Below are 19998 nucleotides of genomic sequence, written 5' to 3'. Positions count from 1 at the left end.
GACTCGGGACAGATCGCTCCTGAGTGCGCTCTCCACCATGCCGGGTTGATGTGGAGGATCAAAAACCCAAAACCCCAAAACCCAATAATTGAACCACTGTGTTGCTCAGTAATAATTGTAGCTTTCATCGGGGCAGAGTCTTTCTCACTTTATCCTTTGAAATTGTTCCGATCGTTGACCAATGTAGCCTAACGCTTCACCAATGACTGATGGCGTTTCACCTCTTTCCGATTGCTTTATTATTTCCACTTTATTTTCAATAGTGTTCAAGTCAAAGTCAAGTCAACCTTTACTGTCCTTTCAACCATAATTGCTGGTACAGTGCATAGTAAAAATGAGACAACGTTTTTCAGGCCCATGGTGTTACATGACACAGTACAAAAAACTAGACTGAACTACGTAATTAAAAAAAAAGAGAAAGCTACACTACAGACCTACACTGGACTGCATAAAGTGCACAAAAACAGTGCAGGCATTATAATAAACAATAAACAGGACAGTAGGGCAAGGTGTCAGTCCAGGCTTCAGGTATTGAGGAGTCTGATAGCTTGGGGGAAGAAACTGTTACATAGTCTGGTTGTGAGAGCCCAAATGCTTTGGAGCCTTTTCCCAGATGGCAGGAGGGAGAAGAGATTGTATGAGGGGTGCATGTGGTCCTTCATAATGCTGTTTCCTTTGCGGATGCAGCGTGTAGTGTAAATGTCTGTGATGGCAGGAAGAGAGACCTCGATGATCTTCTCAGCTGACCTCACTATCCGCTGCAGGGTCTTGAGATCTGAGATGGTGCATCTTCCGAACCAGGCAGTGATGCAGCTGCTCAGGATGCTCTCAATACAACCCCTGTAGAATGTGATGAGGATGGGGGGTGGGAGATGGACTTTCCACAGACTTCGCAAAAAGTAGAGACGCTGCTGGGCTTTCTTTGCTATAGAGCTGGTGTTGAGAGACCATGTGAGATTCTCCGTCAGGTGAACACCAAGAAATTTGGTGCTCTTTACGATCTCTACCGAGGAGCCAGCGATATTCAGCGGGAAGTGGTGATTATTTTCTGATTATTTTCGTGAACAGAAACACTGTGGATTTAGATCTCTGCCGTTGCATCCTAATGTCCACCGCATTAAGACAGGTTAAATAATGTCTGGGGTTCCGCTGGGTCCTAAGGTCCCCCACATTGAGACAGGTTGAATAAGGGACTTGAGCATCCACGAATATTGGTATCCACGAGGGGTCCCATAACCAATCCCCCGCGGATAAGGAGAGCCAACTGTACTCTCAGCATCTGTTGTCATCAAGCAAACTTGTGTCATTGCCCCAATTCCTTTATTCAATCCTCCTCATTACAGTTCAACACCTTTACTAACTCCTAAGATTCTCTGGCCCATGACTGCTCAAAGTGGAGAAGGGGCCCTCAGTATGGCACTCACAACCTGAATAAAGCAGTCCAGCATAAATAACCAAGTGGATACACCACTTAACAAGCTACCCAACTACCCCACTTCTTACGGGCACCTCTTGTCTTATTTGTGGAAGAAATTACAGTTCTTTCATTAGACTTGTAAGTAATCTCCACACTAAGTTGAAGAAAATCATCTTCAATCTTAAGTGATTGTCTAAGATAGTTTTCCAAGTTCTCTGGACTCTCCATGTGTACATTTTTGTTTCATCTCCTCTGTCAATACTCTTTTTAATCTTAAATATTAGATTAGATTCAACTTTATCGTCATTGTGCCGTGTACTGATACAAAGACAATGAAATGCAATTAGCATCTAATCAGAAGTGCAAAAGAAGTGTTATTTACAAAATAACTGTGAATAGAAAAGTAAGTGCCACAGCACACAAATATAAAAGTACTGAGACAGTACAATATGGGTGCAATACTGCTTAGCACTGTAATGTGAGGTTAAGCAGTGTCACAGCCTCAGGGAAGAAGCTCTTCCTGTGCCTGCTGGTGCGGGAGCGGAGGCTCCTGTAGCGCCTACCAGATGGGAAGAGAATAAAAGGTCCATATCACTATCACCCTTGATGGATTCACCTTGACATCCTAGCTCTTGTATTCTCTGCCTCTATTTATAAAGCTCAGGATTCCATCTTTTTCTTTTAACCACTTTCAAATGAGCTATGCTAACGTAGCTCCCGAACAATTTTACTCACACCTCTCTTACCTAGTGCAACCTAATTTAAATTGCTTCTCATTTCTACAATCAAAAGTTAACAGTGCAATTCTCAGTACTAATTTTTATTTACTAGTTATTCACCCATACCACCAGCTTAACTATATTTACTTGAAATCCATTACCTTTCTCCTCAAAGTTCACTCACTATGTCTCCACAACTTGCCCATAATCTGCCAAACCAAAATAAAGATTGGATCCTTGGTTCTCATCTTCAACCCCACCATCATTCCATGCAATGAATTTCCCTCCATTATTTCAGCAACCTTCAAAAACCACCAGGCACTTGTTCTACAATTCACGTCAGCATGCCAATGGAACTGTTTCCTTCCTGATGGCTCACCACTCTACTTGAACCAACCACTCCCTGCCTCACAGCACCTTCAAGTTCTCTTGCAGAAGATGCAACACCTGCCCTTTTGCCTTGCCACTTCTCACCATCTAAGGACTCAAATATTCCTTCCAGTAACATAGCAATTTACTCGCACTTCGAATTTTTGTTGCATTTGGACCTCATGATGTGGTCTCTTCTATTTGAAGAAACCAAAATTGGACTGGATGATGGTTTCAAAGAACAGTTCTTTTCAGTCCACTCAAAAGACTTTGAACTTCAAACTAGCTGTTATTAATTCTCCAGCTCAGTAACCCATGATCGATCCCAATGCTTTTGTTTCAGATTTTGCATATTTTTCCAGTGACCTCATGGATTTCCTCCATGTGCCATGGTTTCCTCACCCACATTCTAAAGAAACGCTGATTAGTAAGCTAATTGGTGATTGTAAATTACCTTAGGTAGGAGAATGGGAATGTGGGAAACACTCAATTATGGGGAAATGGGAATATCGGAGTGATACGAATGAGCTTCTTCAATATCATAAGAAATTAATTGACCTCTTGCACAGTTCTAATAAAACCCAATGTCAGCTCAACAGCAACTCATCTTCCCATTGGGTACATTGTAGCTCTTGGGACCCAACAGCGAATTCAACACTGTGAGTCAACTAGCTTTTTTCTGTGTTGGAACTGGCAGTTCTGTTGGAACGTAATCCACCTGTTTCATTAACTGTTTTTCTCTCTCCATAGTTGTTGTATGATCTGAATATTCTTTATTTCAGAACTCCAACAATTACTATACATGACATTTAATACTCCTGCATTTTAGTTCCAAATGCCTTTATTCATTTTCCTCTCTTTATATGGCTCCAAAAACATGTTATCTTTGTGGTTAGCACAATGCTTTACAGTAGAGGTGACAAAAGGTTCAATTCCCACTGGAGTTTGTACTATGACTGTGACTGGGTGGGTTTCTTCTTGGTGCACCCATTTTTTCCTACAGTCCAAAGATGTATCAGTTGGTAGGTTAAGTGATCATTTATAAATATATTCCTAACGGCAACTCCTTTGCTTGCATCTTTGGAAAAAGCTCTATTTCTATCTTTGATATCTCTTTTTTTTCCCTTTCAAGTTTCTTTTGAAGACCCCGACCTGGAGTTACATGCTGTCTTTGATTCTTCGCGGAAATGGGACCCACTCTCAGAGCCTCACGACCAGAGCGCCTTCAGGGTGCCGCATTTTTGTGGCTCTCGAGGCGGGTGGAGATTCAAGGCAGGTGCCGCCTGGTGCGTCATGGGAGAAGGAAGATCGTAGCAGCAAGCTGGCTGCTGGCTGTGTGCCCGGAGACTCGAATTTTTTGGGCACAGAGCTCAGAAAAAGTGACACAACAGACTTTTAACATCATAAATCAGTGAGTTACTTTGTTATGTCTCCCCTCTCACTGTGAAACAGACACACCTCTTTTTCCCTTATTAGGGGGAGAGAGAGAACCTGTGGTATGTCAATATGCCTATGGTGAACAAGCAGTTTTTGGGGTACTGCAAGTCTGTGTCTTTTTTGATGTTTTGCTGGACGTTTAAGTGCTCGGTGGAGTCGTTGCTTTGCTGCTGCTTATTGTGTGGGATGGGGAGTTGGGGGGGGCTTCAGGGTTCTAACATTTAAATGTCATTAATTCCTGGGGCACACTTCTGTTTTCATGGATGTTTGCGAAGAAAAAGAATTTCAGGATGTGTATTGCATACATTTCTCTGACACTAAATGTACCTATTGAAATCTATTGATTAGACTAGGATCAAATTAGGGAATTGCTGAGAGCAGGAAAGACCGATTTCATGCTGTATCTCAACTACACAGGAAGAGCTACAGTTAGCTGCATTCAATCTCCCCTTTTATACAGCACCAAAACTAGTTACGTTAGAAGGATAATCGTAATGTCCAATTTGCTACCTGCATTCCCTTTATCATCACCTGTCGCCATTACCTCAATGTACTCTTCCAGTTCTGACAAAAGGCCATTACGTGAAACACTGCTGCTTTTTTCCTCTCTCTCCATAGGTGCTTTCTAGCTTGCTGATATTCCCCGAATTAGGGAATGCTAATCTCACAGTTGCAGTATCAGCATTTTTTTTTTGCTTTTGAAATTCTGTCCATTGCTATTACAGCTGCCTTTTATCCTACGAGCTTCAATCTCGATGTCAAGGTTATTATCGACTGCTACTTAACGTCCAAATGGATACTGGGGCGATAACATTGTTTTGTCCCAGTGGCTCCCCTTGCCCACTGCTAAGGTGAGGCCGCTTTTGGTGCCACCAGTTCACGCGCGCTCCCGCAGCTTCGGTTACCGTCTGACTAAGCAACGGATGCTGAAGTTCAGGCCACAGAATGTACCTTTCTTGTTTGCCATGTTGATGCCGAGCCTTCCCATATTCTCGGACGACGCAAAGACGCGAGCCACGGCCGTCAAAGCCGCCGTTATCTGGGCTCAAAATCAGACAAGAACACCGCAGCCGCCATGTCTGTTGCTACGCCGCATCCTCGGAGCTGGGTCAGCCAACCACCGGTCGCATCATGTTTACGTCACTGTTGCCTTGGTGACAGAGGCTGGGATGAAGGCATGGAGAAGGGAAAGGACGAGAAAGGGAGAGAGGCGAGGGGAAATAGAAGTAGAAGGAAGAGCGAAGGAGAGGATTGAGGGAGAGAGGAGAGAGATGGAGGACGGGAAAAGGAGAGAGGGTGGAGGAGGGCAAAGGAGCGGTGCAGAAGAAAGTGACGAGATAAGGAGAAAAAGAGGGCAAAGAGAATCTGAGAGGGAAAGATGCATACAAAGTAAAGAGAAGGAAAGCGGGGGAATGCGGTGAGGGAGGGGGAAAGGGCCAGGGGAAGAGGGGTGTATGTTGGAGTGGAGAATGGATGTACTTTGTTAATGGGGAGATTAGGTTTGGAATTGGAGAGAAGAGGGGTTGAGGAATGGGGAGAGGAGAGCGTGTAGAAGGGGAGAGGGTTTAGGAGTGGGTGAAGAAAGGGTGTAGGGGTGTGGAGTGGAGTGGAGAGAAGAGGGGTGTAGGTGTGGGGAGAGCAGAGGGTCCAGGAGAAGGTGGTTTGGGAATGGTGAGAATGACGAAGAGAAGAAACAAGGGAGTGAAAAGGACAGGAGGAGTGGAAGAAATGAAGGGAGAAAGGTTGTTTGGAAAGAATGGGTAAGAAAGGACTCTGGTGAGAATGTACAGTGGGTAATTGAAGAATAATGAGGGACAAAGTGTGAATGAAAGAAGGAGAAGTGAGGAAGAGGGAGACATTTTGGAGTAAGTGAGAGATGTGAAGGTGGATGGAATTGGAGGGAGAATCAGTGGGAGCTTATGGTGTAAAAGAAAGGATAAAAAATTAAAGGAGGTTGGAATGAAGGGGTGAAAGTGGGTGCAAGGAAAGAGAGACAAAGACTTAGAATGCTAAAACAGCAAGGAAATGGCTGGAGTGGAGAGAATGGAGATAATAGACATAACAGTCTGAAAGAAGGGCATTGAGAGGGATATGGAAAGAAAGACAGGAATGGGAGAAAGTTGGTTGGAGGTAAGATCAATCCAAGGAAGAAGGTATAAAATGGAAAGAATAAAGCAGATTTCAAAATATGTAAATAAATTATGGCTGAGAATGAATTATAAATAAATGGATGGGGAAAGGAAAAGTTGAAAATTAGATGAATGTTAAAAATGTGATAAGCGATGTAAGAAGAAGGATGGACTATTGTGAACATAAAGGAGAAAAGACGTTAACTCTTTCCAATTCAAGCCTGCATCATGTATTCTATGACCTTTATGGACTTCTTTTTAACTTCCAACGCAAGAGATTCTGAAGATGTAAGAAATATTGGGAAACACACAAAGTTCTGATAGAACTCAGTAGGTTAGGCAGCATCCATGGAGAGAAATAAACAGTCAACATTTTGGGTGAGATCCTTCATCAGGACTAGAGGGGAAGGAAGAAGGAGCCAAAATGAGATGATGTGTGTGGGGTGTTGTGGGGGGAGGAGTATAAGATGGCAAATGATGACGGAGAAGAAGCAGTGAAAGAAGGTCTCACGGAATAAAGTGCTGGAGGAACTGCAAAATATCTTCAAGGTACAGTATGTCTACCCTGAAGAAGTTTAAATCTTCTCTTCAAGGGAGTCCAGTGAGATCTTCTCCTACTACTCCCCATGATCACCTGCCAACTTGTACACCTTCCACTTCCCTACCTACTTAATCTGGCTTCTTTCCCCTTCCTTTTGAGTCCTGATGAAGTCTTGGCCCAAAATATCAACTGTTTAATGCTTTCTATGGATACTGCCTGGCCAATTGATTTCCTCCAGGACTTGTATGTGCCCTTTTAATATTGTTTGCTTCCAGGAATGTTATTGTATTTTTCTCTTGAGGGTCGTTGTCACATTGTATTACATAGCTCCAATTATTTTCAAAATGTCACAAACTGTTACATTGTTATGCTATCCCTGATACGCTTTCAGTGTCTAAAGACTGCACCACTTTAATTATATAATAATATATAGTCCCCTTCTTATAGTTATTGCCACCGTGTCAAACAAAAAGGAGTGTTTTCTTAAAGTAAGTAAGCTATCACCATATTCATACAATATACGTTCAATGAATTGGTACTGAAATTAGAGGGATAGAATATTTGCTGGACACGGTAGTCAAAATGAACTCTCCATGAACTGATACTGGAACGTCAGTGTTCTGCCATTTACATTCAGTGGCCACTCTATTAGGTACACCTGCTCGTTAATGCAAGTATCTAATCAACCAATGTGGCAGGAACTCAATGCATGAAAGCATGCAGACATGATCAAGAGGTTCAAGAAGCTCAGACCAAATATCAAAATGTGGAAGAAATGTGGTCTAAGTGATCTTAACTGGTAATGATTATTGATGCCAAATGGGGTGGTTTGGGTATCTCAGAAACCCCTGATGTCCTAGGATTTTCACACATGACAGTCTCTAGAGTTTACAGAGAATTGAGTGACAAACTAAAAACATCCACACAGACACACTTATACATACTGTACTGCCCTAGAAGAAGAAAGAAGATTCAAGTCTGCAGTTGACATTTACACAGGAGCTATAACAAACTACATTGAAATGAGCTAGAAATTACAAATATTCATAGAATTTGCCTTTGGTTCTTTTGTATACCTGTACCTTCTCTTGAGCTTCCACATCCTTGCCATATGGTAACCAGATTAAGAAATTTCTCACAGTCAAATTAATATTTTATAGAGGTTCAATGTATTCTTTCTCTTGTACTTTATGCTTCCATTTATAAGGTAGGATTCCTGATGTTTTTTACATTGTTTTCTTAATCTATATTTCCATTTGCAACTATTTGTTTTTACAGTATATGCAATTATTTTCATGCACCTCCATTGGAATTCCATCCTTTAAATTAAATTATTCCTCTGAGTAAAATATATCCTTTTGTACTTCTCAGTCTATGTTCTCTTGCAATGTCATACTATCCTCCATATTTACAAGTTTTGTGTCATTTACAAGTCTTAAAATGGTGCCCTGTTCACCCAGCACATGGCATTTATAACTGTGAAGTTAACCAGTGGTCCTATTAGGTACCCTTAGGGATCACCACAATATATCTGGCTCTAAATCAAAAACAATTGATCACACAACACATTTACCCTGCCTCTAAATTTAGGCATCCATATCACCGGAATATCAACTGGTCCCCTAGGATCGATGTGGCAATCAAGAAAAAGCATTAGCATATGTACTCTCTTAGGTGTCATTTGGCTTGTTTGCAAAGCTTCTCTCAAACTACTGCAGACGTGCTGTAGAAAATATCCTGATGGATTGTATCTCAGCCTGGCTTGGCATCTGCTCTGCACTGATGGAGCAAGTAGTAAGTAGTAAATACTGCCTGGTCCATTACAGGCTTGTCACTTCCTTTTACCCAGTTCACCTTCAAGATGTTTTGCTTTAGGAGTTCAGAAGAATAGGAGGCCAACAAAATTAAATTTACAAGTTTCACATTAGATTCTGGTATGGCTGGGCGGTCTGGACCGAGGAAGGATTTTCTCTCAACTGGGATGCTTGGAACATTCCCAGATGAAAGACTGGGAAATTTTTTCACTTAGGCAGCAGTGAACCTGTGAATTTGGTACCACAAGAGGCTCTAGAGACCGAATCACTGAATGTTTTTAAGAAGGAGAGAGATAGATTTCTGAGTGCAATATTGAAAAGGTAGGAATTATAGTATTGATATCAATGATCAGTTAAATTGCCAGAGATTTATAGCCAAGCAGTGCAGAAAAGGGCCCATCAAATCTGAGCTGATTATCAAGTACCCAACTACATCAATTGTGCACTAATCCGACTTTAATTCCTCTAACATTCCCACCAATGTCGTTCAGATTCTACCATTCATCTACACAACAATTAACAATTGCCAATAGCCTACAACAGTTAAAACGAATGAAGCAGCAGTCTTGAAAGGCTGAATTTCCTACTTTTTCTGTTGTCATTCAAAGTGGAAATTGATAGAGTTCTGGACGTTAAAGGAGCCAAAGGATTAGGAGAGTGTGTTATCAGTGTCTCCTTCTTTGTCCTGCCTATATTATTGGTTTCCAAATGGACCACCATAGCAGGAATATTTCCGACCTCCCGCTCCCAAATCCTTGTCCACACTCAGGTACCATCTTAAAATATGCAGCAATCAATCTAAGGAGGGTGACAGAATAACAAGAACTGAACTTGGAATGGGAGAACAATTTAGCCTCTGGTGTCTGTACTGTCCTACAGAAAGTTCATGTCTGCTTCTCTTCGCATCATTTTTTTTGCCCCATCAGCACATCTCTTTAAAACCCAGAAATCTATCAGTCCTCATTTTGAAGAATGCCATCATGAAGTAGCGCTGTTTCCTCCGTTTCTGTAAAAACGGTGATGTAGGAAAGCTACCCGTTGGTCATTAAGGAGCAGATGTAGGTGTGGGAGGTGTTGCAAAGATGAAGATCCAAAAGACAACAGAAAACGCAAATAGGTTTTCAAGTTGCAATGTGGGTAATTGAACATAAAATAATGCCTACAATAGAGAGTTTGAAAAATTGTACATTCACTTGTACGATATCCTGTTCAGACTGGTTTACTAATTCTGAATGGAAGACCGATAAATGTCTGGAATGGGAATGCAGCAGATCTAGTAACGGTGGCAAGGGTATGAGAAATAAGGGATGAGCGAGCCTGTGGAAAACGACGCAGAAATCGACACGTAACCGTATAAATCCTACCATTGCGTTGACTTGTCCTCACGTCTGGGCTGATTTTACTTTACTGCATGGCGTAAACAGTGTTTACATTGCGTTTGATATACCAACGATTTAATAAACTTTTGGAAGACATCTTTCGTAGAGAATAAACAAACCAGTCCGCAGCCCCTCCCAGTTTTTATTTGATTCTGTCCCCTCTCCTTTGTTCTCACTGTAAGCTAAAGACTCGCTCGGCGTGAGCAGTGACTGCAGAATAACACCGCCACCTGGCATCACCTTATTAACATTCCGGGCAGGTTTGAAGACTCGGGAATACCGATTGCGGCGCAGTGCGATTAAGTAATGTAAAATGCAGTCACCAGTTGAATCTACAAATGACATCAACAATGATTTCATATTACTCGTCTTCCGTACACTTTTTTTTCCACGAGCGCCACGCCCGAACCGAGATAATATAATTTATGAGCATAACCTGCGTTAAAACATTCATTATTGTAGCGCTGTGTTCAGATAAGAATACGGGCTTTTAAAGTTGAGATTATTCGAATGTATAAATGAACCGACACATGTTGTTACACGTAGTCTGTAACATCGTGAGGAGTATATTTGCGTAATGTAGGCGTCTGCACTTGGCAGATGGTGGAGTGTTACAACCAGTTCTTGAGGGACAAACGCATGGACTCTAATTCCAAAATTATGCTTATGCATACGTTTTCCGCGTAGGAACGAATGGTAGTTTACACGTTACAGAAGCCGTGGTGTAAACAATTGTGGCCGCGATAGAATCCCTCCCAAGCTGCCTCCCGCTGCCGCCCCTGCCCTCTTTGTGTAGAGAGCGTTGATGAGGTGGCTGTTGCCTGCCGCAGGACATTGCCATGTGCCGAGAAGCCGAGCGCGACTTCGACTCACAACTCCACCTAACAACACGACATCACCACACATAGTCTCCATCTCCAGCCATGAGGAGTGTGTTCTGCAACCCCAGCCACTCTGAAAACAACATCTGCTATTTTCTGCAAAGATAATATACTTCTGTTCAAAAAGAGAGGAAAACAATACATGTAACAGGCAGGCGCTTGCAATTTTCACTGCGGCGTGAGCCCCTTCACGCACGAATCGTTTCTGCTGCTACGAGCCTCAGCCTGAACGTGGTTTATGAGTTTTGTTTTATATTCGTTTTATTTATGTTATCGGCTTGGTTGGAATAAAGCACGCATACGTAAAATGTTGACTTTAAAGGATGGTCCTTCTTGTTAAATAGGCGCATTCAGAATAACTGGTTGCAATTCTCGGATGCAAGAAAAGGCAAGGTTTTGGCGATCTAAGATGAAATTTCCAATAGAAACGTCACGAAAGCACACTAATTGTGAGCCACCAGGTTTGTATCTGTAACGCAATTTGAATATATATGTGGTGTGTGTGTCATCAGCATTTTAGTTTCGTGAATTCAATGATGTTTGTCCAGAGTTGATCTTGTTCTTAAATCATTAAATGTATTTATGTGTAAGCAAATCGATGGGAAATTGCGTGAAAATGAAATTATTGCCCCCAAATGCCAAGCGATTTCTTCATTTCATCGATATTCACGTCGAAATGAGGATCTACAACTGGATCCTTGCAATAATTATTTTGTGAGGGATATGCTGCACTGTTAACTGAGCAGTTATATCGTGCCATCCAACTGCACGTCTCGAATCTCCATAGAAGGTGTATTTTTGAATATGTAAATCTTTAATCATTCCGGAATGCTTACTGAGAATATTATTTTCCTCGCACTTTTTCCTCTGTTTAATCAATCAAGTCTTTAGATTCCCTCGCGTGGCTCTGACCTGGTGTTTTTTTGTTGGATGTATCGGGTCGCTACAGCGAAAAGACCCGCATTGTGGTGCGGGAAAAAAAAGAATCAAAAAGCATTGAGAAAAAAATACTGCTATGTAGATTGCTACTAAGATTATAATTCTTGGAGAATTAAAATGGAGCGTTGAAATATTTATCTCTATTCAATCTCTCTCAGACATCTCCCCATTCACTATCCCATCTTGCAGTCTGGTTGAACACCAATTGATGCGTAGTTTGAAAACTGTTCCTTCCTTACCGCATCCATAATAAACATTCACATTTTCAAAGCATTGGTTTAACAATATACTCACTAAAAGCTGTATACCCCCGAATGCAAAACAGATTACATTATGTTCAGTTACTGCCGTCAGTTCAACCAATTGTCAAAAGCTCGTAGACATGAAAACCCCTAAGCATTTTTGTAAATTTGCAGACATCGTTAGAAATTTAATGCAAATATCCCGACCGACTTCTGGATTAAAACCTTGTTAATGAGTTGGTTATCCTTTTTTAGATAATGTTTGGCCACAGAGTATATCATTTTGCTACAGTAACAACCACGTTATAATTCGTTACATGCAAAATAAATTGCAGGGAAATCGATCGTTTCCGGTAACCCTACACATGATCAGTTTCTGCTAATGCAGTTAATGCTCCTGGTTCCAGTCACTCTCATAATATGTATCAATGGTAAGCAGAATGAATACCAAAGTTATGATTTATCACTGTGTATTAGCATGGCGTTAACTCTGGATAAGAGAGTAACAGTAAATAAACATTTGACGTAGTTCGTTATGGTTGACATGTTTTAACTAACTTTATAACTTAAGCAGGTACGCTGGTGTGGGGTGAGGGGAGGAAGTAAAACGTTTGAATTCTGGGGCATGGCGGCACTGTCACCTTTGATATAGTTTGACGGTTCCATTTACTTTACAACTGAAGGCAGATCGCCCCACTCCGGGGTCTAGAAATGTAACCTGACACAACCACAGGAGGTCAATTATAGGAATGGAACACCATGATGTCACCATCGCCAGGAAGTGGCATTGGCTTGCGATCTGTTTAAAACCGAGAAAAAAATACTACAACAATGGGAACGCTTATGCATGACACGACTGCACTGAACAAACTCTAAAAGGCCGAGTTACTTGCGAATAAAACAGAGGGCGTTTCACCAATCTGCACTCCTCCAGGAAACATCCTGGTCACAAGGTCAGACTCGGAAGGAAAATATGAAGATAGTATGTATCCTAAATTGGTATGAGATTGCTGCTTATGATGTACCCTAAATTGGTATCAGATTGCTAGATAAAGCGGCAGATAACTTTTGTTATTGTTTTCAGTTTATCCCGGGGTCGGAGTTATGCTTCACAATTTTTGTTTCAGCGGCTGTTCCATCCACTGTTCAAGCCTGTGACTCAAAGACCAACGGGCACTACCCCGTGTCCAGGTTGTCGATCTCCTCCCGAACCACGGTGATAGCTAGCATGGACAGTTGCCCCCAGACATCGCCTACAGTCATGAAGTGGAAGACGGTGCTGGCCATTTTCGTGGTGGTTGTGGTTTACCTGGTGATCGGAGGCACAATCTTCAGAGCTCTGGAAAAACCTTTCGAAAGCAAGCAGAAGGATAAGATCGCGGAGGAGAAATCCAAATTTCTTCGAAATCACCCCTGTGTGAACTCCGGGGAGGTTGATGAGCTGATTGAGGTAAGGGCAGCCGTGTGCTCAGGTTCAGCTTCGTGTTGTGTCCCGTGAACAAGTTCGCTCACTTCACCATTCCACTGCAAAACGAATGTCGATTCAGGAGAGCGCGCGGCGGAGTTTGATGAAGTATCGCGATTTATCCCGGTAGTCATTGAGAAATAAGTTCGATTTGCCTTTTTTTCACCTGCACGATAAATCACCTTGTTTCCCAAATAAACATCAAAAGAAGTTCAAACACCAAGGATTGTCATGTAATTGCTGTTACAATGGCTTTTATTTAAGTACTTACCCATTTTATGTAAACATTTTTAGTCATTTGAAGGTTGCTTGGCGCTTGTGCACAAATGCAGAAAGGTGTAGGATTTTCCAAGATCTAAATAAGAACAAGTAATAACTTGCTTTTGCTTTTCTACGGATTGGTGGTTCTCCCGGCCGCTTATAATTCAGCACTCCCCCCCCAAAAAAAAAACACGCGCAGATGGTTTACGAACCTAGTTTTTGGGGTTAAATGAAAAGCAGGAGTAGGCCATTAGGTCCCTCTCTCCTTCTCCTACAATCAATAACGTCATGGCTGATCTGTTATCCCAGTGCCACGTTCCTGCCCTAACCTCGCAAATTCATTGATTCCCCGAGTATCGAAACATTCGTCAAACTCTGTCCAGAATACATCCAGCCACTGATCTCCACTGCCCTCTTGGATAGTGAATTACAAAGGTCATTATACTCTGGATGAAGAGGCTCCTTCCCGTTTTAGAATTGAATAGTTGAATCCATGTTTCAGAATCAGAATCAGGTTTAATATTACTGGCGTATGTCGTTTTGCGGCAGCAGTACTTTACAGTACATTATATTTTAAAAAAAACTATAAATTACAATAGGAATTAAATTAAAGATTTAAATTTTGTAAGTAGTGCTACAAAGAAAACAAAATAATAGTGACGTAGTGGTTATGGGTTCATTGTCCATTTAGAAATCTGACGGTGGATGGGAAGAAGTTGTTCCTGAAATGTTGAGTGTGTGTCTTCAGGCTCCAGTGCCTCTTCCTTGATGTTAGAAATGAGAAGAGGGCAAGATGATGAAAGCCTCCTTTTTGAGGTATCTTCTTTAGAAGGTGCCCTTGATGGAAATGACCAAGTTTACAACTTTCTGCAACTTTTCTGATCCTGTGCACTTTCCCCACCCCCATTCCAGATGGTGATGCAACTAGTTAGAATGCTCTCCACTCTACACCTGTAAACACTTGTGAGTGCCATGGTGATGTACAGTACCAAGTATCCTGTAATTCCTAATGAAATATTGCTGATGCTGTGCCTTCTTTGTAATTGCATTGATATGTTGGACCCAAGATAGGTCTTTAGAGATGCTGACACCCAGGAATTTGAAATTGCTCACCGTTTCCACTGCTGATCCCTCAATCAGGATTGGTGTGTGTTCCTCCCAATTTCCCTTTCTGAGGTCCACTATTAGTTCCTTGGTCTTACTGAGGTTGAAACCTGATGAAGGGTTTCGGCCCAAAACGTCGTCACTACCTCCTCCCATAGATGCTGTCTGGCCTGCAGAGTTCTGCCAGCATTTTGTGTTTTTATTGAATGCAAGGTTGTTGTTACCACACCACTCAATTAGCTGATCTATCTTGTTTCTGTACGCCCCTTCATCACCATCTGAAATTGTTGTGGCTTCAGCACATTTATAGATGGCATCTGACTCCTGACGAAGGGTCTCGGCCCGAAACGTTGACTGCTCGTTTCAACGGATGCTGCCTGACCTGCTGAGTTCATCCAGCTTTTGTATGTGTTGATTTGACCACAGAATCTGCAGTGTACTTTGTGTTTGAGCTGTGCCTAGCCACACAATTGTGAATGTAGAGAGAGTAGAGCAGTGGGCTAATCACACATCCTGGGGGACCTTTGATTGTCACTGAGGAGGAGATGTTATTTCTGATCCGCACTGATTGTGGTATCCCAATGAAGAGGTCAAGGATTCATTTGCAGAGTGAGGCCCAGGTTTTGGAGCTTGTTGATTAATACTGAGAGTATAATTGTGTTGAATACTGAGCTGTAATCAATTAACAGCCCGAAGGTAGGTATTGCTATTAACCAGATGATCCAAAGCCAAGTGAGGTTGAATCTGTTGCAGGCCTGTTGTGGTGGTAAGTAAATTGCAGTGGATCTAGATCCTTGCCTAAGCCATGACTAACCTCTCAAAGCACTTCATCACAAAAAATATGAGTGCAACTAGGCAATAGTCATTGAGACAGCTCACCCTGCTCTTCCTGGGCATTGGTATGATTGGTGTCCTTTTGAAGCAGGTGGATACTTCCAGCTGCAGCAATGAGAGGTTAGAGATGCCCTTCAACACTCCCACCAGTTGGTTAGTACAGGTTTTCAATGTCCCACCAGGTACACCATCAGGACTTGACACTTTTTAAGGGTTCACCCTCTTGAAAGATGATCTGACATCAAACTCCAAGGCAGAAATCACAGGATCACAAGATGCTGCAAGGGTTTGCAATGTAGTTTTATTCTCCTTTTCAATGCATGCATAAAAGGCATTGAGCTCATCTGGGACTGAAGCATTTTAGCCATTCATGATGGTAGGTTTCACCTTGTAGGACTGAACGACCATAAACCCTGCCTGAGCTGACGTTGACTCCTGAGATGTTGTGAGGCATGGCCTCCTGGATCTAGATATACCAGATATGGGATACATTATTCTTGTATCAATCCCCCCCCCAATCTCTTAAACACGCAATCACCACCAGTAAGAAGGACAAAGGGCATCTTCTCTTGATGGGAATGTGCGAAGAATAGTGCAGATGGTTGTTTGGTAGTCAGCACTGACTGGTAAACCAAAGCAACTGTTTTCAGTCTCTACAACTCCATGACATTATGACTGAGTAGGTGAACCCTCATTATGAAGATTTGCTTTCATGCCTGTTCTTTGTGTTCTGAGATCATTAACATGGCCAATGCAGCCTGCAGACTGTCTTACAAATGGGACAGAATGTGCTTTTTGTTGGGTGGGTAGTTTGGGTGATGGTGTCTCCCTTCACTTCGGGATACCCTGATGACTGGACCCAGAGTTATCAGTGCCATCTCAAATGCCCCTACTCAACCTGAATGGTCATGGGTCAAAGAATCCCAGAAGTTGGTAGGAATACTACATTTTCTTTTAAGCAGTCTTTGAGAACATCCTTGAATCATTCTTGTGACAGCATGATATTCTCTTCCCATGATAGAGCTCAGAAATATTATTTGTTCAAGGAGTCTGCTGCTGAACATGCAATTTTGCATGCACATGGTCAACAGTGTTTCCACTGGATGTAATTAGATCTTCAGTGCCAGGGTATTAGTCTGGGAGAGGATGCTGAAAGTTGCTTTGGTTAACGTGGAAGTGGATTCGAAGGATTTTGCAAAAACTGCATGTTGGTTACTCTGAGTCTCCAATGTATACGAGAAGGCAGGGATTGCAATCATCTGGTAGACTATAAATTATGTCCCATATATGAAGTCATGATCTCTGAACACCCTTTTCTTGAGGTGGCTGAAGTCTGTGCATATGTATTGAGGTTAGTAATAAACAAATGATAGTGGGGATCGTTTGCTAAAGGGTCTACATAGAAAGAATTCAGGATCACGGGAATGCCACCTACAGGAGGTTCCCATCAAAAACATGTCATCCTGCTTATAAATGTATCAATGTTCCTTCACAGCCCAAACCCTAGAACTCTGGACCCAACAACAATGTGAGAGTATCTTTACTAAAAGGAAAATAACTTTTCATGGTGGCTCAAACAACCTTTCTAAACTGAAACATCCGAGGTTCCAGCATTTTACTTAATTCTATTTGTTGAGAGACAAGTTTGCTGAGGACAAGCATTGCAGAAGTTCCTTTTGTTCTTATATAGTGCCTTTGAATCTCTAACTTGATGGTAGTGGATTAAAGTTATGAAGTAGGTATATGTGCAAATTTAGAAATAGTAATGCTTAATGAGTTAGTAACCAAGTAAACATATTTAGCAAAATTCGTTATGAGGTTGGTGACTGATCCTTAATAAAGAAATCTGTGATTTTTTGAGAGATTTTTTTCCATAATTTTGTTCCAATTAACATCCACTGTTGGAGAAATAGCAAAATATAATCTTGATAAAGCTTTACCTTTTTACCTTTTATTTAGCAGTTATGAACACACTAAGGAAATTGACTGCATCTAGTGAGGCATGTTAAATACAATTACTATAGACAACCCATAAGCTTAAATATGACTAATATTTTTTTTTCAGGAGTAGCAGGGAGATTTTGGTTAATTGGGACATGTCGGGTCCAGTCACTTTGGCCCAATTAAGCAGCTGTCCCAGTTAACCAATGTTTCATGGAAATAATTAAAAAAGCATAAGAAAGACAAACCGAGTAACAAATTATATAGTTAAATGAAATACAGAACAAATTAGAACACTACCAATACTACTACAGTACCATAAAGGAAAAATGAGGTACCAAGGTAAACTAGCCAAGAATATAAAGGAGGGTAGTAAAAGCTTCTTTAGGTATGTGAATAGCAACAAAATAGTTAAGACCAAAATTGGACCATTGAAGACAGAAACAGGTGAATTTATTATGGTGAACAAGGAAATGGCAGATGAATTGAACAAGTATTTTGGATCAGTCTTCACTAGGGAAGACACAAACAATCTCCCAGATTTAATAGTGGTCAAAGGAACTAGGGTAAAGGATGAATTGAAGGAAATTTATATTAGGCAAGAAACAGTGTTGGATAGACTGTTGAGTCTGAAGGCTGATAAGTCCCTGGGACCTGATGGTCTGCATCCCAGGGTACTTAAAGAGGTGGCTCTAGAAATCATGGACGCATTGGTAATCATTTTCCAATGTTCTATAGATTCAGGGACAGTTCCTGCTGACTGGAGGGTGGCTAATGTTGTCCCACTTTTCAAGAAAGGAGGGAGAGAGAAAACAGGGAATTATAGACCAGTTAGCCTGACGTCAGTGGTGGGAAAGATGCTGGAGTCAATTATAAAAGATGAAATTATGACACATTTGGATAGCAGTAGAAGGATCAGTCTGAGTCAGCATGGATTTATGAAGGGAAAATCATGCTTGACTAATCTTCTGGAGTTTTTTGAGGATGTAACTATGAAAATGGACAAGGGAGAGCCAGTGGATGTAGTGTACCTGGACTTTCAGAAAGCTTTTGATAAGGTCCCACATAGGAGATTAGTGGGCAAAATTAGGGCACATGGTATTGGGGGCAGAGTACTGATTGAAAATTGGCTGGCTGACAGGAAACAAAAAGTAGCGATTAACGGGTCCCTTTCGGAATGGCAGGCTGTGACCAGTGGGGTGCCACAAGGTTCGGTGCTGGGACCGCAGCTGTTTACAATATAGATTAATGATTTAGATGAAGGGATTAAAAGTAACATTAGCAAATTTGCTGATGACACAAAGCTGAGTGGCAGTGTGAAATGTCAGGAAGATGTTATGAAAATGCAGGGTGACTTGGACAGGTTGGGTGAGTGGGCAAATGTATGGCAGATGCAGTTTAATGTGGATAAATGTGAGGTTATCCACTTTGGTGGCAAGAACAGGAAGGCAGATTACTATCTAAATGGAGTCAAGTTAGGAAAAGGGGAAGTACAATGAGATCTAGGTGTTCTTGTACATCAGTCAATGAAAGCAAGCATGCAGGTACAGCAGGCAGTGAAGAAAGCTAATGCCATGCTGGCCTTTATAACAAGAGGAATTGAGTATAAGAGTAAAGAGGTCCTTCTGCAGCTGTACAGAACCCTGGTGAGACCCCACCTGGAGTATTGTGTGCAGTTTTGGTCTCCTAATTTGAGGAAGGACATTCTTGCTATTGAGGAAGTGCAGCGTAGGTTCACAAGGTTAATTCCCGGAATGGCGGGACTATCATATGTTGAAAGATTGGAGCAACTGGGCTTGTATACACTGGAATTTAGAAGGATGAGAGGGGATCTGATTGAGACGTATAAGATTATTAAGGGATTGGACATGCTGGAGGCAGGAAGCATGTTCCCGCTGATGGGTGAGTCCAGAACTAGAGGCCACAGTTTAAGAATAAGGGGTAGGCCATTTAGAACTAAGATGCGGAAAAACTTTTTCAGCCAGAGAGTGGTGGATATGTGGAATGCTCTGTCCCAGAAGGCAGTGGAGGCCAAGTCTCTGGATGCATTCAAGAGCATTCAAGATGCATTCTGGATGCATTAAATAGAGCTCTTATAGATAGCGGGGTCAAGGGATATGGGGAGAGGGCAGGAACGGGGTACTGATTGTGTATGATCAGCCATGATCACAGTGAATGGCGGTGCTAGCTAGAAGGGCCGAATGGCCTACTCCTGCACCTATTGTCTATTGTCATAAAATTGTGCATTAGTTTCTAATAGTTATCAACAGAGGAATTCATCCAATTACACAATGAACAAAGTCTGCCTTCATAAAATGCTATCAACAACATCATCTGCCATATCTTCATTTTCATTGTAACATTCAAGATGATTATTGATACCTCCAAATACTTCGTAGCTTTTAACTTGTTGAAATAATAAAATCATTTCATTTTCACCACCGGTTGCTTCAGGCATCTCCAAGCCTGAATGCTTGAAACTGCAGTCAGCAAAACAGTTTCAAAGTGTTTTACTACTTATTTCTC

General features: G+C 41.7%; 1 protein-coding gene and 1 pseudogene across 1 annotated transcript in view; one reads left to right on the top strand and one right to left on the bottom strand.

Annotated features, from left to right (window-relative positions):
• LOC132387295 (spermatogenesis-associated protein 7-like) overlaps positions 1-5039 on the bottom strand; it is an 85899-nt pseudogene extending 80860 nt beyond the window's left edge.
• A 6829-nt stretch (positions 5040-11868) lies between these two features.
• LOC132405640 (potassium channel subfamily K member 10-like) overlaps positions 11869-19998 on the top strand; it is a 48654-nt gene continuing 40524 nt past the window's right edge. Inside the window, exons 1-2 of the mRNA XM_059990620.1 lie at positions 11869-12849; positions 12995-13317. Coding sequence (XP_059846603.1) covers positions 13096-13317 — 222 coding nt within the window. The 5' untranslated portion in view covers positions 11869-12849; positions 12995-13095. The remainder of the gene's footprint in view (positions 12850-12994; positions 13318-19998) is intronic.

This window comes from Hypanus sabinus, chromosome 2 (genome assembly GCF_030144855.1).
Source record: "Hypanus sabinus isolate sHypSab1 chromosome 2, sHypSab1.hap1, whole genome shotgun sequence".
In the NCBI taxonomy this organism is placed as follows: domain Eukaryota; kingdom Metazoa; phylum Chordata; class Chondrichthyes; order Myliobatiformes; family Dasyatidae; genus Hypanus; species Hypanus sabinus.
The sequence above is the reverse complement of the archived record's forward strand: the minus strand, read 5'-3'. Positions and strand labels throughout refer to the sequence as shown.